The following is a 27,114-nucleotide window of genomic DNA, read 5'->3' on the forward strand; positions in this document are numbered from 1 at the left end:
GGGCACTTGCAACATGTTGCTCTATGCCCCCCGCAGGGCTTAATGCTCTGCGGGTATGAACTTACTGGTTGTTCCCAGCCCCAGAGAAGCGCACCTGGCCTCAACCAGGGCCAGGGCCTTTTGGTCCTGGCCCTGACCTGGTGGAATGAGCTCCCACAGGAGTTATGGGCCTTGCGGGAGCTTTCACCTTACTGCAAGGCCTGCAAAATGGAGCTCTTCCACCAGGTCATCAGGTGAGGCTGGGCCACAAGGACGATCTGGCCCCCCTTACAGCAGCAGTACCGAACACCAACTAGCGCCCTCTGCCTCCCTCCCCTCTAGGATGGGTTACTGAGGGGTGGTATAGATAGACTTAGCTTTTCGCCACATCTTGTTTTTATTGTGATTGTTTTATTAAGTTTGTTAATTATATATATTCTTGTTTTTATGGGTTTATTGTATGGTTTTACTGGGGTTTTATATGCTGTAACTCACCTCGAGCCTCCGGGGAGAGGCAAGTAAGAAATCCAAATAAACAAACAAACAAACAAATAACCTCTGTTTCAAAAGTAAGAGGGATTAAAGGGTTCATGTCCTCCTGAAGGAACATTCAAATGGGTAGCCATATTAGCCTAAAGTAGCAGAACAATTTAAGAGTCCAGTGGCACCTTCAAGACCAACAAAATTTTATTCACGAAAGCTCATATACTTTTCAGGTTAGAAAAGAAAGGATAAAAGGGGGGACATGATAGAGGTTATAAAATTATTCACGGGGTAGAGGAAGTTGACAAAGAAATTCTTCTCTCTTTCCCAAAATACTAGAACTTGTGGGCAAGTTTAAAAAACAGAACAAAACAATCTGGATTCCAAGTGGAACACTAGTGGAAGAGAGATGATCAAAGCATTTTGAGCCTTGTATTAAAAGCACCTACATTCTCTAGAACCCCAATGAGATCTGTGAGGCATAAGACGGTAAGCAAAGTTTTGGATTGTACCACACAGGACATTAGTTAGCATCAGAACATAGAATCCTTTGCCTTTCTCCAGTAGTTAGAAGGTAATGTCACCTCCCCTTTCTTTAACACTCAATCTTACAGAAGACTATACTGAACAAATTATGGGTCTGAAGATTAAGTATGCCATGGTCAGGACCTCTAATTGCTTCTAATCCATTGGTTCTTTCATCTTCATGCAACTGCCACAAACTGAAGGTAAAACTACAAATCCTCCATTAAGAGCAATTTAGGTGTAAATTGGATTACTGAGGCTAAGGCTTGTTATATAACAATGTTTCCAAATATTTAATTAGACCACCTTGCAGAATAACATTAAGTTGGCTGCTATTGCAAAGGGCTTTGTTAATTTTCAAGATTAATATTTCATAGGCAGATGCTGTTAGGTGCTAATTGTGATCTGTTATAAGATACAAAGATATAAAGCAAATGTATGTATAAGTTCAAAGCTCCTCATAAAAGCAAAGAAAAAGTACAAGGTGCCAACTTTACGTAATGGTCTGTCTCCAGGGTTCCATTCACTGAATTTCTAAATCTGTATAACCGCCCCCTCCTGCCACACAGAGGTTTAAACCTTCATAAAACCCATGATCTATTCAACAACACACTCAAACTATTACAAATCCAGCTCAACAAAATCCTGCATGCATTTAAAATAATTAAAGTAACCCACTTTTCATTATGAAATACCTGCTATGACAACCACAGCAAAAAAGCTACTTCGGACAAGCTAAAATACTAAACGTATGATCAATCTTATAATTGCATTTTCATTTTATTCTTTTCTTTAGAATGAAACATTTGCTTAAACATACATTCTGCAGTTAAAACGTCTTCTTCTGAGACTGTTTTTGCTGGCATGCATACTTATACCCCAATATTTTAATTCACTGCCAAAGAAAATAATTATCATTGGATTTAAGAGCTACCTTAGGGCTCTGCAGTGCCAGACCTGCCTTTGCCTGCTTGCGAACAGTAATTTTTCGTTCAAATTTTAAATTGAAACAGAATGCTTACACTATTAAAGCAAGTTCAATTTAAAAAGGCAGAAAAAGTAAAATTAAAGCATGCTTTAATGCCAGCACAATGCTTTGCCAGATTAATAGCTTCTAAAATTCAACCAAGTATTTTTCTTTATGTCGTTCTTTTGTACATGTCCATCATGCAATAGATACTAAATACTGCACAATGCTCTTACTGGTAGGTTAAGAATACCCCATCCTAAGCATTCATCATGTTGCACAGTCTGCCTGTAGGGCTGTGGAAACCACAATATCCACTGCCTTCGTGTGTAACATGGGAAGCTCTATTTACAACCTATAGGGAATGTACATAAAAGCAGTATACAGTGGGCACTTGATTTTTTCCTTTTGACAAAAAATACACATGTTGAGTAATTCTCATGTTTACACTCCGTGCACAAACAGGTGAAAATGTGGTGCACCCCCCCCCCTAAAAAAAATCCAGATACTGGTCCCTGGTTGCAACTGCAAAATGAACATATGTTGGCTCTTTCTTAGAAATGCAGAAAATACGTCTGTTCACCCTAACATGTGCACTGGGCTACAGAATATGCCATCTAGCCTGGGTGAGAACAAAGATGAGCACTGTACTTTTAGTATGATGAAAAATTGCCACTGAGGAATTTGAACAGAAAGAACTTGCTAATTTCAGAGGTGTTTAAAGGGTTTATTTGTACTTCATGGTTCACTTTCATTTGTGAAATGGGATCATTTTTATCAATGAAATAAGGAAACTGTCAAACAAGCATCCTTCAGGAGCTAAGTCTGCAGTACTATAGTCTGTGGAATGCTTTGTATGATTTCTCATGGATTAATAAAAACATACTGCTGTACATGGAATCTGATGAATAGTAAATGGGAGGTGTCCTAATTGTCCTACTTATGGCCTAAATGAAAGAGAACTGACTTTAATTTTGCAATTTTATACCAGAGTCTGTACATTTGTAACTTCCACGGCAGAAAAAGGATGACTTGTAGAGTTAGTTCCAGATTTAGCAGTGTGGTGTTGTGTAGTGTGTGTGTGTGAGAGAGAGAGACAGAATAGGAGATATTAGGAAACACATGAGCTTTGTTGATTGTATCTGCATTTTGATTTTTTCAATTTTAAAAATGGAAAATTTGTATAAAAATCCAATGATCTCTCTTATTTTTTTGGAATGAACAGCATCCAGTAGAAGTGGTAATTACTAAAAGACAGCTTTATCCCTTTGGATCATTCATACTATGTTTATTTGGCTGCTTATCATTTTTTAAAATCTGCTACAATTATAACTCTTTGTTATACTCCATTATTTGGGGAATCTAGACTATGATTAATCAAAGTATTTTAACCTCCGTATAACAGGGGCCGTACCAAACATCACAAGACAGAGGGCAAAGGTTGAAGATGACAAGGGGTGGGGGAGAACAAATTAGTTGTTCTCACTGAAATGCACTGGGTTTGACAAGCCAATCAATGAAAAGGGCCTAAGACAACACAATGTTTTTATATATAACTGACTTTCTTTACAACCACAAAACCTATAACTGAACTCTTACTTTACCTTTGGATCCTTTCCCTGGTGTAGTTTCTACAGTAGTTCTGCTCCATATAAGCAATATCCCACCCGAGTCACCAGTGAGAACTTCTCCATTTCCCAAAAATGCTAAGCACTGAACAAATTTGGGCTTTTCATATTTCTGAAAAGGAACACCACAATGTGTTTGAAGTAGCAGCTCATGTGCAGGCAAACATACAAAAGTGAAAACATACACAGCCAGCCCAGTTCAAAGCCCCACATTTTAAAAATCTGTCCATCTTGACCTGTGGGTCAGTCAGCATATAAGGCACCAACAGCTTTGAGACAACGGGAGTGGGGAGATGTTGCCAGATTTACAAAAGGGATCCATGACTACATGAAAATTGGTACCTTCCAACAAGGAGATGCTGGTGGCATTTTTTTTTAGATGAAATCTTCCATAAATCTTCCATTGCATGCACAAAGTCCAACCTCTTGAACAGGAAAGCAAAAAGTCTCTGTCTTCATTTTATACCAAAAATTAGCTTTGGGGGGAAGCAAGTTTCAATAGAAAACTGTTGGGAGTGGAGAGAAAAATGCTTAGTCCACTCTCAGGTGGCCATTTTTGCTGCTTAGAATCACTTCTCCTCCACTGCTTTCCGCCTTCAGGGTTTCAGGTACATGTTTACTCACCACAAACACCAATTCAGATCACTACCAGGGAAGCAGCAGCTGGGACTGGAGATAACAAGTGGCTGGTGCGAAAGGGATAATCAACTTTCTTCCCACATCACTTTCTCAATGACAACTACTTTTTCCAAAGGTGTTTTTTCTTATAAAAAGCAGTTGTTAGGGCTTTGTAATACATGTTTAGAAGCAAGACTGTGATAATGTTGCCAGTGAATACTAGCTGCTTTGGAAGGCAGTCAACCACAAGGGAGGGTTATTGCCCTCATGTCTGGCTACATCTGAATAGGTCACTGTGGGAAACAATTCCTGAGCCAGATGGCCTTCGGTCTGATCCAATACAGCTCTTCATAGTCCTCAGCCATTGCTGCAAAATTAATTTCAGTAACTGAATAAAATTTTTGAATTTTAAGTTTCTTACCCCAAATATTCCTTGCTTTCTTGCTAAAGAATTGCCATTCCAAGTCCAGAAAAAGATATGAGATTTTCCTGATGTTATAATTGTGTCTTTATCTGTTGGATGGAATGCTACTGCAAGCACAACTTCATTTGTAGTCTGAAGAAAGAAAAGGGGAAGTATTTATATTAATATTCCTGTTTGTATACATAAACCGAGAATGTGTCAATGTATTCCGACCACAAACAATGGTCCAGTCATTCATCCTTCGGCATAGGCCTGCTTGTTACCACATGGAAAAAGCAACATATGAAATTACGGTATTTGGAGGTTTTGCTATGATTTAGAGTAACTACAATAATTAAAATACTGCAAAGTTTATTTTCATTCTTTGGGTTCACAAAGCATTGACTCAACAGCACAGTTTGTATTCATTAGAAAAACAGAGCCTGACATTGCTTCCAGGATCTAGCACATAGTGAACAGTCAATACAATTTAACTGATATACTTTGGTAAATACATGTATGCTATCATATATACTTACAAAAACATTCAAGAGCTGTTGCCAGTGCAGCACTGAGAGCGTTTGACTAGGGGCTGGAAACCCGAATTCAAAGCCCTCACTGACATGAAGTTCACTGGGTGACCCTGGGCGTAGCTTACTATGCAGGGTTGTGGTGAGAATAATATGAGGAACAGAAGGACTATGTACACCAATTTGAGCTCCTTAGAAGGCAGGTGAGATAATCATGTGACAAGAAATTTCACTTAGAGTGTATCAAGCAACTGGTACATGAAGGTGTGGGACAGCACTGAAATTGGATTCACATCAACACTTAATTATTAAAATATAATTTATGTAAGGAATGTCTATGAACACTTGTTGGAAATGTCCACCGGTACACGAAGTACTGTAGCATACCCTGAGGTCCCATATCATCGTTATTGATCTCAGAAAGGTTTCTAGGTACAATCTGAAGTGCTTGTTTTAATTGTTAAACCCCTAAACAGCTTAGACCCGGGCTATCTGAAGGATGACTTAATCCTACAGAGCCTTGTCCACACTTCAAGAAGTCTTCCCCCAGGTTTTTCATCCAGGGATTGGAGATTATGGGAATGGGCCTCTTGAGTGGTGGTATCCCAACTATGGAATAGGCTTCTTTGTCAGATTTGTCTATGGCAATATTACTATTCTTCTTGTGTCAGGTGAAAGATTTCATATGACTCTTGTTTTGCTTTTATGCTGAATTACATAAATAATTATTGCTGCTGTGCTGAAATCTGATGTAGGTAAGTGCCAAAACAATATTATGTTTTATCAGCTGCTCTGCTTTTATTGCTGTTTATGGACAACTTGCTGTATATCATGACTGTATTTTTTTTACTAATCTTACTCTTTTAATGACACTGCATTCTAATGAGGTTTTTGCTGCTATTATTTAAGATTTTCTGAAATGTTTATTGTATTTTATAATGGTTTGCCAGCTTGGTTAAGAGCGGGTTTGATTCCCCACCCTTCCACATGCAACCAAGCTGGGTGTCCTTGGGCTGAGAAAACTGTTCTGACCGAGCAGTAATATCAGGGCTCTGTCAGCCTCACCTATCCCACAGGGCATTTGTTGTGGGGAGAGTAAAGGAAAGGTTTGAGACTCCTTCTGGTAGGGAAAAGCGGCATATAAAAACCAACTCTTCATCAACTTCTTCATGGGTATTTTAATGAAAAGCATGATAAGAATCTTTGAAATACATAAATGTTATTTATTTATTTATTTTCTGCGTCTTTCACTTCAATAGGCACATTGGAATGGATCCTTGCTTTAAAATGGTGCCTTACATCTTTGTACTTTAGGAAAATTTCCCCAAGCATAAGTTGAGTTCTAAAATGCAGTTAAAATAACAGCTAAGCAAGCGAAGTGAGAAGGTTATTCTTGTTTACATGTGATTTCTACAAGGATATAGAAAACTCAACAAGAGTGGTCAGTGAATCAATCAAATACTGTAGCCCCAAGACCATTTGACACCTGAAAGATATATTTTTGATTACTGCCTCTGAATTAAGGAGGAGAAATACATAGCTTATGGTATCTGTTCTGCAGGAAAATGATGAAACCATATTTCCAGCTAAAATATATATTTTTCTAAAGCTGATCATTGAATGGTTCTGTTATTAAATGGCCTAACGGGATATTATTTTTAAGCTAAGTCAACCAATCAATACTTTGGTATAATATATAAAAGGCATAGTTTCATTCAGCACAGTATCTACCCTTTTACGTTTAATAAAACAAATTAACCCATTTTGTAGAATAAGTAGAAATGATATAATCCAGTATTTTTGCTCAACACAATATAATAAACATAATTCAACACAGGCTGACTGAAATTATGACAATAAAGAAGTTGCTTGTAGCTGCGCTGGTTCAAAGCAAAGTTCAATCTCAAATAATGCAGTTCCTCATATAACATTAGGGTTATGTTCCATGAAACACGGCGCTGTGTGAAAGCTAAGAGGAAGCCCTAATATTGCTTTAATTGGGATTTCCATGCTGGAGTATCCTGGGAAGACTCTGCTAGTTCCTTTCTAAATTGAGGTTTGTGCTGGATTGGGGGGAGAATGGCATTCACTTTTCAAGTTCTCTTGAAGTCTTCACCAGGCCTTAAGGTCTGGAACATCTTTCCCATTTCCCATCCTTTTTGTTGTTCCTGTTTAACAGCCACTCACGCAGTTCTAGGGAGCTTGAAAGATTGCAGACTTGGTTAATCCTAATAAAGAAGATATTATGCTACTTTTGGTTTTGGACATGACAATGAAGAGGTTTTTGCAGGGTGTTTTGTAAACATGCACATATCCTCAAGGGAGGTGGTATGATGCAAAATGAAAGATAATGAGCTGTGATTCTTGGTTCAAATTCTACAACTGCCTCTTAGTTAAGATTCCTAGGTAATAGTAAATGCATTTGCACTTTGATTGGCCTATGCACATTAACCTGAAGAACTCAGGATTCAGTCTCAGCATGCCATGTGAGAGTACAAACCAGGACCATGTATGTCACAAACCAAGTCTGAATTTCATAATGGCGTATCTGTAGAACAAATTCACATGGATCCAAAGATTTCAGCTGGATTGGGTGCAAACAGAGACAAATACCACTATTTACCTTTATTTCGGCTACTTTTGATTTCTTCTGCCAATCCCAGACAGTCAGCATATGCTCATTAGAATCGTCTATCACACACAAATGCATACCTGAATCCTTCAAAAAAAAAAGCAACATAGTATTTTTATATCAACTTTATATGTAAAGGTAAACAGATCAGACAAAATGAAAAGTGAGATGTGCACTTAAATGTATATGATCCTTCTAAGACAACACCCCTCTGGGTTCAGTATTTAAACTACATTGAGGAATCTATATTTAAATGTCAGAACAGTGGTCCCTCTCCAATGCCAGTCAAATTTATAGACCCTGGAGTGCAAGGGGTGGGGCTGGGGAATCAGTGCAGCATTGGATGCCTCCAGTTTCAGATGTAAACTGGGCCTTTGGCCATAATGTATGCAGTATTAGCACTCCAGAATGGCAAGCTGCTCAACCCTCAGATCTGTGAAGTGCTATTGCTGCATATGAATTTAAGTAAGATGCCAAATGCATGGAATGTAGGAGGAGTAACATTGTTGTGCTTGCCCAGCATCCTAGACAACCTTCAATGTGAATGAGGATTTCAAACTTCATGCCAATGTGAGTACAGGTCATTCATATATTGTAACTGATGTGAGAACTGCATGCTTAGGCTTCATTTCACGAAGGGTCTATGCAATCTGAGGGCTGCTCCAGCACCTCTTGAGTAGTAACCGATGCACCTGAACTCTACATGGAGAACTCTACATTATCAGACTGATAATAGTGGCACCTCTAAGTGTGCATTTGCACAACCATTTAGTATGCTGAAAGAGGAAGCATTAAATGATTCAGACAGAAGCAAGACAATATGATTTATGAGAACTCTGCATCAGCTCTGTTCTCTGTCCTCCAGAATGGAATGACTGCCATGCCCTCTCCTCAGATCTTCAACAGAAGTAGCCAGGAAGGTCAGAAAGTAAGAAAGGGGGAACTAAATGAACCACTTTAGCTTGTCCACCTCCAATCCCCACATGTTCCTTGTATACCCCAGCTTCCCCAATTCACATCAAGTTCTACGAAAAAATATAACAATCGTAACATAACATATCAACTAGGATATTGTTCAACAATGTACCAGTGGATGCTGCTGCAAAACACCAAGGCATAACGTATCCTTTGAACCCTACTTCCACTGGCAATGGGCATCACCTTATGGATGTACTACACAACAACAAGACTTGTTTTTGTTTAAACCACCAAAATAACATAAAGACTTAGAGGTATTGCCTTCAGCCTCAAAATTCAGAAATTTCGTAAAGAATTTTTTTCTTACCGCCTTTGAGAAATCCAGACATCCCACTCCACGTTCGAAAGTCCCAAGGCCAATAACTTGCAGAGTCATCAGGCTCACTGAATCCCACACTCTTACATGGGGATGTAAAAGCTAAGGAAAAGCAATTTGATACAAAAGGTTACTGAAGAACAAGAAGTGCCACATGCAGAATTCATCCTGCGCTAAGCAGATTACTTCAGTTGATTTGGAAAACTTCTAGTTTACTTCTGTAATATGAAATATTGACTGAACTGAGGTAAAGAACAATAAAGGCAATCTAATACCCAAGCCCCACTCTCCTGCTCCAGATTGCTGGAGTTTGCTCAATGATCCCTCCTTCCTGGCCTAAGTTTGCCTGGTATACATGGCTTCCTTCCTGGGAAAGGTTTGGGGGGCTCTTTAAATGCCTCCCCAAAGACCCTTCCAAGACTACACAGAAGCTGCTCTCCATAGCCTTGAAGATGTTTGTGTGAAGAAATATTTAAAGACCCTGCCAAACAGCAGATGCCTGGTGAGGCTTCTCTTCACAGAACAATCAACTGCATGGCAGCTCTTTTGGCCCAATTGGTGTGAGTATCCCAAATCGGCCAAACTCAAATAGATATAATGAATTAGTGATTTGGTTGATTTGAGATGTATTGAATCCAGAAACCTAGAATCTGAAAACTGCTGACTTTCCCCCGACTACATGTCCTGACAACTAACTCTGGGTTTGCCACTGAAGGAGAAAGCAAGAAGAACACAGGACTTTCTAAGAATCCCCCCTCCCCCTGCTAGTTGTTTTAACTCTGGAGGTTATAAAATGGGGCATAATTAATTTGAAGGGAAATACTATTTTGACTAGTACTTTGGCCATAAGGTATGCACAGGTATAAAAATCTCCCTTACTATAGTTCTACTTCTGACAGTGTGGAGAAATGGTGTCAGACTGCATTCCTGGGAACTCGGTAGTTCCTTGAGTATTTGTTAGGGGCTCCTCAATGAAACTATCAGTAATGGCAGAAAGTCTCTCATAAAAAGATGGGTTGCTTGCCTCTGGACTGCTCTTCACACTCCTGCAGAGGGGGGATGCCTGAGTATTATCATGCACAGGCATTCCTGACAGAAATTCCAAGGCTTCACAGCACATAAATTGTTCTGGAGAGGGCTCCCCAGAAGGCAAAATTTCATAAACTATTGATGCTGCCTCCCCATGGCATGATTCCAGTGGAACTATATTCAGGTTAAAACCAGTTTAATTTCAAACAGTGCTGTGCAGACATAATAAAAGAAAGCAGGGATAGGCCGCAAACAAAGGTTAACAAAAAGGAGAATGGAAGCAACAGTTATGTGAGTGGAGGTTATAGCAGTCAATATCAAGCAGATAAAGACAACCTTACGCTACGCTGTGAATTAACCAAATGTGATCCTGGCAAGCAATGCCCCCAAATGCCACCGTTAAGGCTTACCATTCATATCAACTTAGCAGAGATGACACGGTAATTTAACTGCCATGGTGAGCCCAGTTTTCACAGCTACACACAAGCATATTTATAAGTACTCTGACTTCAGTGAATCAGCCGTGTTGTCTGCCAAAGTCTCTAGGCCTCACTTAGACTTAAGGTCATATTTCCTGTTCTTCAAAGCATAAAAGCACATAGATGGTGACAGTTCTACTTAGAGTCACTTTTGCAGGGGGAGTGGAAGCCTCCCTTTAAATAAGCTTTCATGGCCTATGCCCCTTCACAGATGTCTGTGAGAAATACGCAAATGTGCCTCAAATGTGCCTCAAGATAACAAGGTATACATCAACTCATGCTCTTTCAGTCAGGTACAAACCACTGAGAGTTTTCAACTTACTCTTCCATCTTTATCCACTCCTGCCAGCTGTCCAGTAGCAATCCTGATTTTGTCGGGATGAACAGCCAGGCTTTTTTTAAAAAAAAAGGAAAAACATTGATTTATTCACTGCAAACCATGATGACCATGGTGATACTTTGCTAGTAGAAATACTCTTCACCCAAACTGCACCCCACTACAAAATGGGGAATGGAGTGCCGTATATAGTTAGTTACTTCTGTTGGGCTTTCAGAAGGCTAATTCTCTTGAGTGCAGTATTGTCTGGCATACCCTGCAATCAGTTTGTGATGAAACAGAAAATTTACAGGGCTCTACATAGCCTGCAAGTTTCAGGAGCAAGCAGCCCCTTTTTGGTCTCACGGGGTCTTTGTTGTTCACCCTCATACTGGGAAGAGGGTTATACACATGTGTGATGCCACTCTCCTGCCAAGTATCTATTAAGTAACTAATTTGCAGCAGCAAACAGCTTGAATTCTTTCTTGGATAATAACAGGATACCACTATGGGGTGGGGAATGCTTCAAGATGGTGATTTCAGATATCCATATGAAGCAATCGTTCTCTTCCCAACCCCACCCAATGACATGTTGTTTTATTCCAGATTGGCAGCTGTCTGCAATAACATTTGCTGCATGCTAATACTATGAGTTTTCAGAACAAAATGGTATCTCAACAAAATTACATGTCAACAGGCATGGAGGCAGATACTAACCACTTAACACAATCTGTATGTCCCAAGTAGTGCCGCTGAGTCCGCTCTTCATAGTTGAACAATACTACAATAGATGCTATGAAATACACTATTTCTCCAGTAGGCAGGAGGTAAACATTGGCTCGACAATCCCTTCCACGATAACCATATCTTTTTTAACCAAAAAGGTCAAGGATTTTAGAATTAGTTCTGCAAAGCTCATACTGTGGAGGTCACAACATTTCTTAAATTGCCTTTTGTACTGTGCATTAGATTTCTGAATTCTAAGGCACCTTCCCTTTTCTTCTCCTTTTAGTTAAACATTGCATGTGAGAAAGCTCAGGAAATGTACTGCGAGGTATGCATCCATGACTGCAAGCCAGGATCTGGAGGCTACACCAAAGGATGAAGTATAAAAGAAGTGTCAGTTTGTAAACTCAAAATATGAAGTTTTCATTAGGTAATAATAGAAGGCACAGCACTACCATAACCTATTTTGCAGCCCTTGAATTGCATCAGACAGCAGGCCTTCCCATTGCTGCATTCCTGAGAGGAAGTGTATCGGTTCCATTTGGCCTTTTAAAAGAAGAGTGTGAAAATTCCAAAGGCTCCTCGCAAGGTGGCAAGATACTGCTAAGCAGATCCAGAATACTGGAAACATCTTTAAGTTTCCGAAGAAGAAAACTAACTTTGCAGCTAGGGCTGGACTTCAGAATTCCTACATAACAGAAACAAGTGCAAGAGAAGTGAAGGCAGTACTAATCATGATTAAAAGACTAGGAATACTCCCTGCTCCCCCTAGCCATGCCAACTCCCCACCCCTTTATTTATTTGTTTACACATGCACAAGCATTCTTACTAGCCACAATTAGGCCAAAATCACCATTTGAACATGACAAGAACTGGGCTTGTTGCCTCTGAAAATGAAAGGAGGAGGGAGATTTGTGCATAGGAGCAGGGGAGGGCATAAGGCCATTGGGGTGCTCTTGGTTACCTAGCCCTGGTGGCATTCACACTGGCTTCTTTTACCGTTAATTCCACTGCTGGTGGAATAAATTGGGACCCAATTCTAGTTGAAATTCTACTTTCCTTTCTAAAATCTCATTAGGCTATTAAGCAATGTTATCAATGTACTATGGAAGATGTAGAGATTTCACTTCAGCGTTAGTTTACTTTAAAGCAGCGTTTGAAGAAGTTTTTAAAAAATTCCACGTGACATCCAAAAAGCAGCATAACAAACAAGCAGATACTAACAAGATATTTTTCTATATCCCTCTTTGGGATCAAAAGATGAATTTCTTCCAGGCCAGAGTGGCCATGGATTCAGGTTATTTTTTTTTGTTGGGGAAGGATCATCTGGGCATGGAATTGAAGTCACTGTGGTAGCAGGTAGAGTTGTGAATTTCTTGCATTCTTCAGGGGTTTGGACTAGATGATCCTGTGGATCCCTTCCAAATTTGTTTTATATACTTTCTTGTTTTTTTCTAACCAGATAATTAAGTTCTTAATGAACGTAGATCATTGGCTAATCAGAAGTACTTCCAAGGCAGGCCACAAAGGCTGGGACAGGTTGTACATGCATTTGTGTAAGAAAAATGATTTTAAAATGAGAATGCAGTCACCATGATTATTAAAAATAAAACTGCTTTGCTGGATGAGGCTATGCTGTTCAGCATTCTGTTCACTACAGCTGCCAGCCAGATGTTATCATCTTTCATTTGCTAAATGCAATTAATATTCAAACAGCAGGTCTTCACAGCTGGCTGACTATGATGGTGTAAGTCCATGTATGGTCAAGAGATATTTCAGAACTTCTTGCAAACTTTACTCAAATACTCTACACGTATTAATCTGAACTTTTTACCAAGGAGCACTTGGTCCAGTCCCGCAGCACTTGATCCTCACAACAATCCAGCAAGATGGGTTAAAGTGGAAAATCATGACCATGCATGAGCTTCAGTCTTAGTTTGACACCAAACCACTGTATCATACCAGCTCTTCTCTACATTGATATGCTGTTCTCCCCGGATGCGGTGGGACAGAACAGGGCATTTCTTCTCATATATTATCCATAAATCAAAGCAACTGCAATTTTGTTGTAACAATTTAGGGAACACACACCCTTGAAACAAACTACAAAGGAACTGTGCCAAACCCTGCAGTGTGGCATAGTACAAATTACCCTGTATAGCAACAGGAAAATATGAGTGGTTTATTCATGAAAACTTATAGCCTATTATTTAGTGAAGGAAAATATTTTTCCAAGATTCAGGGCACTATTTTTTCTTTGTAATTATTAAATTAAGTAAACTTTACAGTCATAAGAGAAAAACAGGAAACCAGAAGGAACAAAAAAAACCCACAAAACTGCACAAGTATTTTTGCTGAGTTTTGAGATAAGGATACACCCACTCCAGTTTTAATTTCTCAGGAGGCAGCTCTGTCTTAATTTCGTAATATTTGTCTACGTCTGAAGGAAGAAACATTGTGATTGGTCGTCCTCGCATGAACATCTTGATGTATTCTCCCTCTGTCAAAACAAAAATGTCCTAGAGTGAGATTACTTTGTAAACTGAAATATAATGGGCGTTGTACAGAATTAAATGTTGAGAATGAATTGTTTTAAACTAAGAGTGTGGCAAATATAACTTTTAAAAATAAAAGCATACAATATAGATGTAATTAATGGTTAACTATCTATCTGACTTGGAACCACCTGTATTGGACCCTTTTCTAACCAGTCAGATATCATTCCTCTACCAATGTAATAAGTATATAAAATACAAACTGAATTGATTCTATGGGGTATATTCATTATTTAATCATATTGAACTTTCAAAAAATGTGATCTGTCCCTCCATTCACTTGGTGTCATCAGACTCTTTAGATTACATTATCAGATTATAGCCCTATGTGTTTAGTTCCTGAAATGTTCATATTAGTAACCTAAGAATTATGACAAAAACTCTGTTTGAGCTCCCTTCAGGATTAAGGATAAGAAAACATGAACCCAAGGAATAAGCTGTGCTTTATTTTCCAAGTCAGAGGAAAGACAGATTTTGTTACAAGGTTGTAGTGTTCCACATCAACACAATAAGAGGAAGCTTGGTGTCATTGTAAGGAGCATGGGATTCTAATCTGGTCAGCCGGGTTTGATTTCCCACTCCCCCATGTGCAGCTAGCTGAGTGACCCTGGGCTGGTCACAACACTGATAGACTATTCTGACTGAGCAGTAATATCAGGGCTCTCTCAGCCTCACCTACTTCACAGGGCGTCTGTTGTGGGGAGAGGAAAGGAAAGGCGACTGTAAGCCGCTTTGAGACTCCTGGTAGATAAAAGCAGTGCAAAAAACCCCAATCCTTTTCTTCTTCTATTCACCATAAGAAAAAAACCCTTCACCCACTGAATGCTAGGATCTGCATATTCCCATTTAGATCTTCATAATAATCCATCATCTCTTAGAACAGGCAGGAGACCACTGAGGGTTAAAGCATCTTGCAAACATACATTTGAAAGACACATTTCATTCTCAAAAATGGACATGGCCTCAATGAAAAAAATGAATGATCCATGCATGAAGCCCAGGGTATATTACAAAATGCTCCTCTGTTTGAACATGCCAATTAAGTGCAACAGTCATGTTACAGAAAATTCCCAACATGTTCCACAAATACTCATAAGAGGAATTTATTTGACAGTTAAGATCTGCCTTGCTACGCATGCCTTTTTGTTTTAATGTTCATAATGGAAATGCCTACACAATAAGGAAGGAGGAACGAGTGCTGGTTTACGAAATATGCTCACCAATGGTATACATTACTCTTTTTGAAATAATGCTTTTAAAACCATCTCAAAGTTATCCTCAGTCTGATATAATTTCAATGACTTGATAAAAATTACTAAAATAAAGACATGTCAACATTTTGAGGACAGGGAAAATTCTTAAATTCTTAAAAGTATAAAAGGTTTCTGAACTGGTACTTCCCAACATTGGACATCAGAACTGTAGCTTCTAACTAAAACTTGCGGCCATTCCGCACCGGGATCCATGTAGCAAATTGTTTGCTGAACGAAAAATCGCCATTTTAAATAGTGGAATTCGGCGTAACGCATACCTGCCTTTGTAGTGGAATCCAGTTGCGTTTCTATCGTTTCCCACGGGGTTCCGGTCTCTGCAAACCCCCCCCCCTCACGGGCGCGATTTTCGGCCGAAAACAGTGTGAAAATAAAGTTAAAATAAACCAGCAAACGGGCTTGTGCTTGGTGACTTTAAACAGAGGGGCTGCAGCCAGGGAAGCCTCGCTGGGTAAACGAAGGCTCACTGGTGCGTTGATCTCCGCTCGCTCGGAGAAAAAAAAAATGGCGATCGCTTCGCCGGAAGATCAGAGGAGAGAGCCAGGGGGAGGGACTTTGCAGAAACCGCAACAATGGTAATGCACAGAACTTTCCCGCTAGTGTTGCAGATTGGTTGCAGGAGTGTAGCGCTTTCTGGAGGGTGAATCCACTTTTTGGGATTTCCCTGAAAGCGCTACAACAAAGCGCTTTTTGCAGATCGGTTTCAGGAGTGTTGCAGATTGTCAACGACGTTGTGCATAATGGCAAAACTGTAGCGATTTCAATTAGTAACCATTGTGCTATTTTGGACGAATGCGGAAAGTATATTTTACGAGTGACTTAGAGTCACTTGTCAGGCAACTGAAAAAAATTAATTCTGTCATTTGGAGGGAATGGCAGTGATCTAAGAATATGAAAAAGTTGACTAGTAATGAGTAATTTAAGGCCACAGGGAGATTGAAATATTGGTCTTACCTGAAGATTTCTTCTCTTCAGTGGGGCAAAGTCATACACAGATGGTTAGGTCACGCCTCTGCTCGCTCAGATAGGGCTATTCTTATTAAAATTATTTTAAGTGGCCTTAATGGGTGACCATGGGCTGGCTTTCCAGTGTTCTACAAGTTCCTCCATATCGTATTTTGCATTAGAAGCATAGAATCATAGAGTTGGAAGGTACCTCCTGGGTCATCTAGTCCAACCCCCTGTACCATGCAGGACAATCACACCCCTATCCACTGTAACCTTTCACCTCCTTGAACCTTCACAGAATCAGCCTCTCTGTCAGTTGGCTATCCAGCTTCTGTTTAAAAATCTTCAAAGATGGAGAACCCAGCACCTCCCAAGGAAGTCTCTTTCACTTAGAAACCATTATGTCAGGAACTTTTCCCGCATGTTTAGACAGAATTTCTTTTGAATTAATTTCATCCCACTGGTTCTGTTCCATCCCTCTGGGGCAAGAGAGAACAACTCTGCTCCATCCTCTATATGGCAGCCTTTTAAATACTTGAAGATGGTTAGCAGATCCCCTCTCAGTCATCTCCTCTCCAGGCTAAACAGACCAAGCTCCCCCAACCTTTCCTCATATGTCTTGGTCTCCAAACCCCTCACCATCTTTGTTGCCCTCCTCTGGATATATTCCCTCTTCAACTGTGATGCCCAAAACTGAACACAATACTCCAAGTAAGGAATGCTGTCTCCGTCTGGTGTCTCTGGCACTGCTGGCTGATGTGGGCATGGCCTTCTTTTCGTACTTTATCTCAACTAGGACCTTGTTCAGTTTTGACTAGCCATAGAATAGGTAGTGGTTTTGGAAGAGGTATCCACTTTTGTGCATGGTGCAGGGGGACCCTGGAGGTACTTTCCAACTCTATGATTCTATGATTTCAGAGTTTCAACCACTCATTGTATCTACTGATGGTGGCTACCAGCACTCTGTCCCCGAATATATAATGTGCTGTCTGGTATCAGCAAAGAATTTTGCTGTGTGCCTTATCTTGAGGTGTGCCATACTCTGCATGTGGCTGTCAGAGTTAGGGCTCTTAAACAGGCCATCTGCTTAAACCTTAGTCACTGTGGCAAAGATGGGAATGACTGCCCCTGTGGGAATTACCATGGAACCCACTTAGGTGCCATCTCATTCTTTCTATCCATCCCATCCCTGAGGCATTGTCATCAACCTTACGCAGGACCACTCCTGAATGCAACCACTGGGGTGTGGAAAAGGGGCACTTTTAGATTATCCATGGTCCTTCTGGGCAAAAAATAAATATCCATTGCCAGGGATGCAAGGGAGGTGCAGTCTCCTTGAGATAACCCATTCAGATCTCATTGCTGGCTTGTAGTGATGGGGAAAGGATGAGATGCTTTGAAGTTGTGAAGGATCCTAAAATATACTTTCATCCATATCTGTCAAGTCCAGCCGTTCCAGATCCTCTAAAAGGTCAGCAGGAGCACGGCAAATTGTAGTAGAAGAGTTGGTTCTTATATGCCGCTTTTCCCTACCCAAAGGAGGCTCAAAGCGGCTTACAGTCGCCTTCCCATTCCTCTCCCCACAACAGACACCCTGTGGGGTGGGTGAGGCTGAGAGAGCCCTGATATCACTGCCCGGTCAGAACAGCTTTATCAGTGCTGTGGCGAGCCCAAAGTCACCCAGCTGGCTGCATGTGGGGGAGGGCAGAATCGAACCCGGCATGCCAGATTAGAAGTCTGCACTCCTAACCACTGCACCAAACTGGCTCTCTAGTAGTCAGGACGTAGCTCAGTAAGCATGGGAAATGTTCCACATGTAACAATCTGGCAGGGGATTCCCATGGCCAGATGAAGTCAGATCTAAGGAGGGAGCCATTGAAGTTGGGGCCCTGAACTCTGACTCTTGACACAACAAATTGGCTAGCGATGTTGTGTAGCAATGGTCAGCTTCTTCCTGCCTCCCCTCCTCTCCTCCAAAGATTGATGCACAATAGGCAGGCCTTAGGCATCTGGGGACATGTTGCCCTTTTGTTCCTTGGGGAGAGAAAGGGCTCCTTCTCGGCCCAGGAAGGGAATGCCTTCCCCCCCCCCCCGCCTCAGGGGCCCACATCCTAGGCTCCCCTCCCCTAGAGACAAGGCTAAGTGGTTTGAGTTGCTCCCAGTGGAAAGGAAGGGTTGCTCACTCTGCAGAGGCTGCCGATTGCACACCTGTGTAAGCCACCTTGAGTCCCCAACCCAGAAGCCTTAGATGGGGAGCCAGCTGCCTCCTTAAAATCCTTCTTCATTGTCTGAGGCCCCAGCCCTTAAGCCTTGGGCATACTCTCAGCCAACTACTTAAAATCCTTCTTTGTTGTCTTCAGGGCTGTTGTGCTGGATCTATGAGTGGACACAGCCCGTGGAGTTTTTCCTTCACTCATCTCATGATTCAATAGGAACTTAGTGTTTTAATAGCGGTCGAAGGTATTTTGAAAATGTGTGTGGAGTTATGTTCAGTGTGTGAACAGTCATCTCTCTGGTCAACAAATGTTGCAGGGTTTTAAAAATGTTTATGTTTCAAAATCCTGCACAAGCTATGTGCCCAGAGTCAAAGCAAAAAGAAATGTGCATTCCTTGTGGGAAAAGCAGGGCTATTTTGAGCCACTTCCAATACTGATATACTCTTGCCCACCTTCCACTTCATGCATCTTTTCTGTTTGAAGTTCAGTTCTTGTCATTCAGTACAGCCAGGTAATTTTATACTCAGAATTTTAATTCCCAGAGTGTACCAGAGGGAAGGAAGTGGGAGAATAAATATAGAAGTATGCTGGGAAGAACTCATCCATCTCTAGCTACAGCCTGTATTTTTAGGCCCCTGAACTGAGTAATGGTGGCTAGAATCCAGAGGTTTTATCTCATTGGCCAAACCTCAAAGTACCACCGTTGTTAGGTTGCATTGTTACCCACATCTTTTCAAGGAAGAAAGACAATGAGGCTTCATGAAGCTACTAGGAGAGCAAAGTGCCATCAATGTGGAGCAAAGTGCCATCAATATGCTAATGACATTCAGCTCTCAACACTCCTACCCATATAAATCTAGGGAGCTGGTAATAAGGGAACGGGAGGCGCCCTGGCTATCTTGGGAGAATATATTTGATGGCTTCAGGTGGCTCTCACTAGCTGAAGTGGACAAGCTGCTGAGTTCAGTGAGGGCGACTGCTTGCCCCTTGGGCCCGTCCTTCCTGGCTCCTTAAATAAAGCAATGGGAGGATAGGAGGCCCGTTCCAGGAAATAATAAACTTGACACTTTCGACAGGCGAGTTCCCAGATGCATTGAAAAGGCAGTGATACACCTGTTACTGAAAAAAAAATCTCTGGATCTCTGGGACCTGGCCAATTACTGTCCCATCTCTGGATCTTGTTTCTGGGGTGCATTTGTATGTTTCACTGTCTCTCTGTATAGCCAGGTTGCACATCAAAAACTACTAAACTTTCTTGGCTGTGGCTCAGTTAAATTTATATATAAAGTTAGTACAGTTAAACAGGGATTTCAGGCAACCCATCTTGTTGCCCACTAGTGCCTTGGGAACCAGCAGAGAGAGGAATGCAAGCTGGAGTTACACCACTGCACTTATCTTACTTCTGGTGAAGACTAGAAGTGACTTGGCAGATACTCTTAACATTCTGCAAAACTGTATGGTAACCATGACTTTCTTTACAGAATGCTAGAGTACCTGCCATGTGACTTCCAGATTTTACCAGAAGTGGCAGGAGATTGCCAGCATTGGGACCCACCATGCATTTCTTCTCCACTGTTGGTAGCTGCTGTTTGACAACTGTAGTTCTAGGTATCCTGGCTTCCAATTTATTTCTAAGGCTAACTCTTAGTTAGTTAGCCAGTCTTAAGTTCTAAGACTAACTTAAAAGGCTTAGGTCTGAAGGAATGTATCCAGAGGTATCAACTTCCCCAAACTGAAATTCCAATATGGAGGACTTTTTCTCCATCTGCTCTCAAAAACATTGTCCAAGCAGCCTTTGAATGATCTGATGAGAATTATAGCAAGCTGGGCTCCCAGAGATGTATTACATTATAAACTGTTTTATTTTGTGCTTTGGAATCTGCTTCTATTTTATGATTGTGGATTGTTAACTGCCTAAGGTACTTCAGTAAGGAGAACACAAATAAATGTGGCACAAAATCCATAGTTCATAAAAAGGCAAAAGCTATTGAAGTATGATATGAGTGCTCACTGATTGTTAACAAAAGGAAGTTTTGTAAGCAGCACACTATTTGGCATACACAAAGCAGAAAACCTCCTCAGACATGTATGGATCCAGCCTGCTCAATGTGCAGGGTAACAACTTATAAACTTCATTGTTAATATTTATTTATTTATTTTCACAAGCCAGCTCAGGACACCTATATTCTATGGTTATAGGACTGAACTAATATTATGGCCATTAGTTCCTACAGTACATTACATCTAAACTGTTGCAGGTGAGTAATGCACTGCTTCAACAGAAGCTCAATGGTATCATTGGAGACACAAACAAGAGGTTACAAAGTGGTGCTTGTGGAGGTTTTGGTTATAAATAGCATCTACAAACATACCAAGTACCTCTTATGCTTCTTCATCCCAAAGAAAAAATGACAGAAGATAATGGCAGCATTGTCTGCTTCTGGTACACTATGTACACTCGAAAGACATTTTAATTGAAATGTTTGGAAACTTACTCAAACAAAATTATCACTGAAAACATCATTGCTTCTCTTTTTGAAACCCAACACTGAAATTTCCTCTTAGGCATAAAAGCCCATCGGCAATTAGAACATTAATGCAAAGCTATTTTGGAAAGTGAACAGAGAATGGCGGTGTATCAACAAAAGTATTTTCCAACAGAAGATGCTTGCCCAGAGTCAGATTCATGTAAATACAAGCTAAGAGAAGCAGCAGTTTAACTCCCTTTTAATTTATATTAGTCTAATTACTGTGCTCCAGAATATGAAATTAAACTTTACTGGTTCCCTCCCAAATGGTGTAAAGTTTTTTAAAGCTATGGTGGGATGAGATATTTTATATGTATCTCAAATATGCTTCCTGCCTTTCAGAAACTTGTAAGAAAAAAGGAGATTATTTATGAGAGCAAAAGAAAAGAATGTTTCATTTTGAAAAAAGGGCTGTCTCCACTTTGACCGTTTATGCACTGAGAACTTCACTGCCCCAGCTCTCTTGCAGAAGTACAAATCGGGGGTTGATGAGGTGCACCGGCCCAAATACTCCTCCGTGTGGGTGTAGGAAGAGGTGGGGCAACTTGCCATGGCTAAAACTCCAGCCTGCAGCCTGGCATGAAACCTCCAATGCATAAATGGTTTTTGTGAAGCTCCTAAGTGCAGGCCCAGTCTAAGTGAAACCTAATTCAATGCCATTTACTTGGTAGATTCACTTTGGGGAAGTAAGGTGCTCAAGATATGAATTTGTTTGGATACAGATGATCAGCAGAGTTGTTACCCATCTGCTTTTCTATATGCTCTTATGAATGCCCCCACTCATTTCCCTCTCCTCAGAGGCTAGATTTTCCCTCCTTCTGTGACTGAGGTCCTAGTTATCTGTCTTTTCCTTTCCTGAAGAACTCGAGCAGGGGATGGGGCAAGATGGCGAATCTGTGTGGATTCGGGGTGCTCCAAAAGCTGTGTATGGGCCCGTTTTTATCAATCGAATGGCAGAATTGGGGGACTTGCGATGAAGTTCCCTGCACCTCTTCTGGCAGTCATTGAGCATCGGAATCCAGCAAACCGAACTGCGAGCGTTAACTCAGGATCTTGCGGTCTCACGACTTTGTGGTCAAGGTGATGACTTCCCGCTGTGCTTTTGCCTGTTTCTCTTCTTCTCTGCTTTAAGAAGCACCATCTACCCTGCTCTTTCCTGAGAAAGTTCAAGAATGACTCTTTCTGATGGGGGGGGGGTAAGAGTCTGTTTATTATTCTTTCACTGCTGTTTATTTTTCTTTCACTCCCCCCCCTCCCCATACACTCCTTTTCTGGATCTCTATTTCCAAAGTCAACCTTGCAGCCTAGATGGTGTGTCCTTGGAGTCTCTAGCATGTGCTGTATCTATCTACTCCTTAAAAAAAAACCATTCTTTCTCCTTCTTCCATTTTTTTCCTTCCCTGTTTATTTTTGGCATACCTCTCTCTGTGATTACAAAGCTGGGCAGCCGGGTGTCATTAAGTCCTCAGACGGATACTAGGAGCAAGAAGATAACTGCCCAGCCAACTTCAACTAAGTTGTGGATTTATTTCAGGGAGTGGCAGTGGCTTATTTAACTTTAGCTCCTTAGGTTACCAGAAGGTCTATTTTTTTTACTCTTTTTTTTCTTGTAAATCTTTCCTTTAATTTCCTGATTTTAGAACGAAACTGCTCATAGTTATTTTCTTACCGCCCAGAACTGGCATAATCTATTTCTGGTGTGCTGAGGATTTATTGCAGGGGGGCAACAACTGTCTAGGACTGTCTAAATCAGTAGCAAGATACCTGTAAATCTGCAAACTATATTGCCGAAGATTACTTATTGGAATTGTAATCACCTGTCTTGGTTTGTTGGTTAGGCATGATATCAACTATGTTAAAATCTTACTGTGTCTATTAATTTACTAAAAGATATAATTATATTGTTTGGGGCAGCTGGCATTAAGGAATAATTTTAATAGCCTTTTATAGGTTGAGTAATTGATGCCAGTTAAATTAAGACATTTTAAGAAATCTCCAAAGAAGAAAACTTTGTCTGAAACACTGTCATTGAAATAAAGGAGGGGCATGGCTTATGCCAAACAGAATCCAAGAAAGAGAGAGGAGGAGGAAGAAGCAACGGATCTGAATAAAATAATGTATTTATTTATTAGAAGAGTTGGTTCTTATATGCCGCTTTTCTCTTCCTGAAGGAGTCTCAAAGCGGCTTACAGTCGCCTTCCCATTCCTCTCCCCATAACAGGCACCCTGTGGGGTGGGTGAAGCTGAGAGAGCCCTGATATGACTGCTTGGTCAGAACAGCTTTATCAGTGCTGTGGAGAGCCCAAGGTCACCCAGCTGGCTGCATGTGGGGGAGTGCAGAATCAAACCCGGCTCGCCAGATTAGAAGTCCGCACTCCTAACCACTACACCAAAGATTTAACTAAGTCAATTTAAATAAATTGGCTGCTGTTTATTTTTCTTTCACTTCCCCCCCCCCCTCCAAATTGACTTGTATTTTATTCCAGGAAAGGATGTAGTTATTTTCAAATGGATTTTTAAATTCTTTGTCCAGCACCACCCCAAGATACTTGTCTTTGGATCCACTTCACAGCCACTTTTCACTTTTACATTCTTCAAAGGCTGCTCTTACATTCCATACACCCAAATGTTGGTCTTAGATTGATTAATTTTGTATCAAGCATAGTGACCAAAGTCAGTCAGTATATCAAATAAACAGGGAATTGATGAATCTGAATTTGAGAGCATTAAAGCCACATCATCTGCATAGCTCCTTGTCTTAACAACTTGGCTTTCTATCCGATAGCCAGGAAGATTCTTCTTGTTACGTATTTTTGCCAGTATAGTTTCTAAAACCAAGTTAAATAGCAATGGGTAAAATGGACAACCTTGTCTGGTACCTTTATTATTTGGATCTTTTGCACTGTTAACATACCGTTTACCAAGAGTCCTGCTTCTTGTTTCGAATAAATTTTCTTAGTCATATTCAAAAACCTGTCTCCACAGTCCAGAGTTTGTAAAGTTGCAAACAAAATATTCCATTGGACCTTATCAAAAGCTTTCTCTGTATCTAGTCTAGAAAAATAAAAGCTGTTTGTTGCTGTGTTCTTTGGATTATTCTTTGGACATAATCCATGGTGTTCATGACCAAACGTATATTATTTCTCATAAGTCTTTTAGGCATAAAGCCGATTTGAACCACATCCAGTATGCATCTTTTTAACCTTTCTGTAATGTTATAGTCCACATTCAAAAGATATATCTGTCTATAAGATTGTGGTAAAGATAAATCAGTTCCTTCTTTTAGTATAAGAGTTATTGAGGCTTGCTTCTACAAGCTCAGGACCGCTTTATCTGAGGAGTAAGTAATTTTATCCATCACTTGAAATAAAATAGGTGTAATCACATGGCTCCATGCTTTGTAAAGTTCTGCTGGTAGGTCATCAGGACCAGGTGCCTTAGAAGATTTCATCGCTCCAATTACATCATTGACTTCTTTTGTTGTTATTTTCTGATTTAAAATTCTTTAAAATTCTTTAAAATTCCAAAAACTTCTTTATGGGTATACTACTCAGATATTTTAGTTCTTCTTCCCAACTAGCTGTCCTCTCAGAGTGATATAACGTCTGAAAAAATATTACTAATTTTGATTGAATATCCTTTTCCAGATAAAAATCTTTACTCTTATGATTTATTTTAGAAATAGAGTTCTTTAGTGAACGCTTTTGGATCCTAAGCGCGTGCCACATCACGGGTTTTTGAAATGTTTTTGCTTTTTAAAAAATCCAATTTCCTCCTCATATATTCAGTTTCAATCAAATATCTTTTCACTCTGAGAGCTAAAATCTATTTCTATATTTGTTTAGACCATTTCAACTGATGAGCTTCCTCAGGTTGCCGCAACTGTTCATGGATATCCTTAAGAATTTTCTTTCTTTTTAACTTGTTGTTTTGATGAATTAGCAGACCTCTCATATAAGCTTTGCTCGCCTCCCAGACTGTGGAAATTGGGACCTCTGATGTTAGATTTGTTCGAAAAAACAAGCATTTCTGATTCACATTCTTGTACACTTAATTTATCTTCAAAGAGGTAGTTATTCATTCTCCATCTTCAGATTCTCTGATAATTCAAAATTATTTCCAATGGATTATGATCGGTGAGGGTGTTAGGTAAAATGTCTGTGATACATTGGCATCAAAGACCTTGACAGCCAACAGTGATCTATTGTTGAATAAGAATCATGCCTCTGAGAATAAAAAGTGTATTGTCGCTTTTGTGGGCTTTATAGTCCCAAAACATTAACTATTGTAAGTTGATTTTAAAAAGTGAGAGCTTTTTTTGGAAGTCTGGCTCCTTGCCTTCTACACAACTTATCCAAATTCAGATCTGAAACTACATTAAACCACCAATCAAAAAAAAAAAATCAGAGTTCAAAAGATCTACATGGCTTTGAAAAAATTCATCATAAAACTTATCTTTAACATTATTAGGGGCATCAATATTGGTCAAAATTAGTCTCTTTTCCTCAGGCAGCCGAAGATTAAGCAGGTTATAATGACCATCTGAATCTAGCCACAAAGTTTCTGCTATAATGTTGGGATTTAAAATATATATAACAACCCCTCTTTTTTTTCTTTAGCAGAATTAATAAAAGCTTTACCAAGCTTTTAAAAATCCAAACAGTTTGAGTGGCTTTGTTTAATGTGAGTTTCTTGAAGACAGATAATATCTGCCTTTAATTTTATAAGCTGATTTTAAAAATTTGTTCTTTTTGTTGGAGCATTCAGACCATTCACATTAAGCAATAAGAGCTTTAACTTCTCAATTTTTGTTCAGTTTTTTAATTTGTTTTTTGGTCTTTTGAAGCTGGAGTTGATGGGCCTGTTTGTTGGTCTGGTACTGATGAGCCTGGTTATTGAGCCAGAAGTTGGAGTGGTGTTGGGGCTTGTCCTGAGGTTACTTTGGATAGTTGATCCACAAGTTTTTGAATCTGTTGTCTTTATGATCTGCCTTCCAGTTGGCAATATGACTTCTAAAGCAAAAGGTATTCTCCAGAAATATCTGATCTCCTTCCTCAGCTAAATTAGGCATAAAAAATGGAATTGAGCTCTTTTACAAAGAGTCTCAATTGGAGGATCTTGGAATATTTTAACCTCTTGACCTCCAATGCTAAATGGAACAGCACGTTTTTTCTCCAACACTACATCTCTCACCAACTTGCTGTCAAAACTGATCAAGTTATCATTTGGTGGTTTTTACATAAAGCTGCCCTAGAAAAGACCTGATGGACCTTATCAATTCAAATGATTTTGCCTGGAAGATATTCCTCTAGAGCTGTAGTAATGTCCTGTCGAAGGTCCTGCTTTCCAATATCCTCGGAGGCCAGTTTTATGTAAATATTTCTTATTCTGGTTTGAGTTTCCAAGACCTCAAATTTTTCTTCAATTTCCAAAATTTGAATTCCATAAATTCTGTTTCTACTTTTTGTACAATCTTGAATACAATCTTTTTTTAAAAAGAAAGAACTCAAGCTGCCCTACCTGTCACCTAATAATACTTTGATTTCTCAGCCCAGGAACCTGAGGGAAGGAAGGAATGGGAGCCCTCTTTAACTTATACAACTTAAATGGTACTTTATTCAACAATGAGGGGAAAGGTCTGGTGAAATCAAGAGTAAAATTCCTAAGGTAATTCAATATAAATAACTCTAAAGAAAAAACAGTACATGTATAGACTTTAGTTGTTACATTGCAGGCTAATGAGAGTTTCTTAAGTAACTCATTTACTTAAAATCTTTATGGTGAGAAGCTTTTGTTTTAGTGTTTTCCAATTACTCCAGCCCAATTCCTTTGAGTAATCTCTAACTCCTTTAGTTTTTCAGAATGCTGGCATATTCTTTCCAGTGCCCAAACCCTTTCTCTTGAAACACCAGTATTTGTTGTGAGTAACTGATTCTAAAGGTTTATACACATAGTTTCTAAACACACCAAATCAGGGATCTTTGCAC

At 39.9% G+C, this 27,114-nt stretch overlaps 1 protein-coding gene across 6 annotated transcripts in view; it reads right to left on the reverse strand.

Annotated features, from left to right (window-relative positions):
• The window catches only part of EML4 (EMAP like 4), a 198,882-nt gene that overhangs the window by 34,526 nt on the left and 137,242 nt on the right, over positions 1-27,114 (reverse strand). For all 6 annotated transcript variants that reach the window (XM_077337873.1, XM_077337892.1, XM_077337883.1 and 3 more), the window contains 7 exons: positions 13,986-14,109; positions 11,601-11,750; positions 10,890-10,959; positions 9,051-9,161; positions 7,757-7,852; positions 4,622-4,756; positions 3,559-3,694 (listed from right to left, as the gene is read on the reverse strand). In XM_077337873.1, coding sequence (XP_077193988.1) covers positions 3,559-3,694; positions 4,622-4,756; positions 7,757-7,852; positions 9,051-9,161; positions 10,890-10,959; positions 11,601-11,750; positions 13,986-14,109 — 822 coding nt within the window. The remainder of the gene's footprint in view (positions 1-3,558; positions 3,695-4,621; positions 4,757-7,756; positions 7,853-9,050; positions 9,162-10,889; positions 10,960-11,600; positions 11,751-13,985; positions 14,110-27,114) is intronic.

Source organism: Paroedura picta, chromosome 1 (genome assembly GCF_049243985.1).
Source record: "Paroedura picta isolate Pp20150507F chromosome 1, Ppicta_v3.0, whole genome shotgun sequence".
Classification (NCBI taxonomy): Eukaryota; Metazoa; Chordata; class Lepidosauria; order Squamata; family Gekkonidae; genus Paroedura; species Paroedura picta.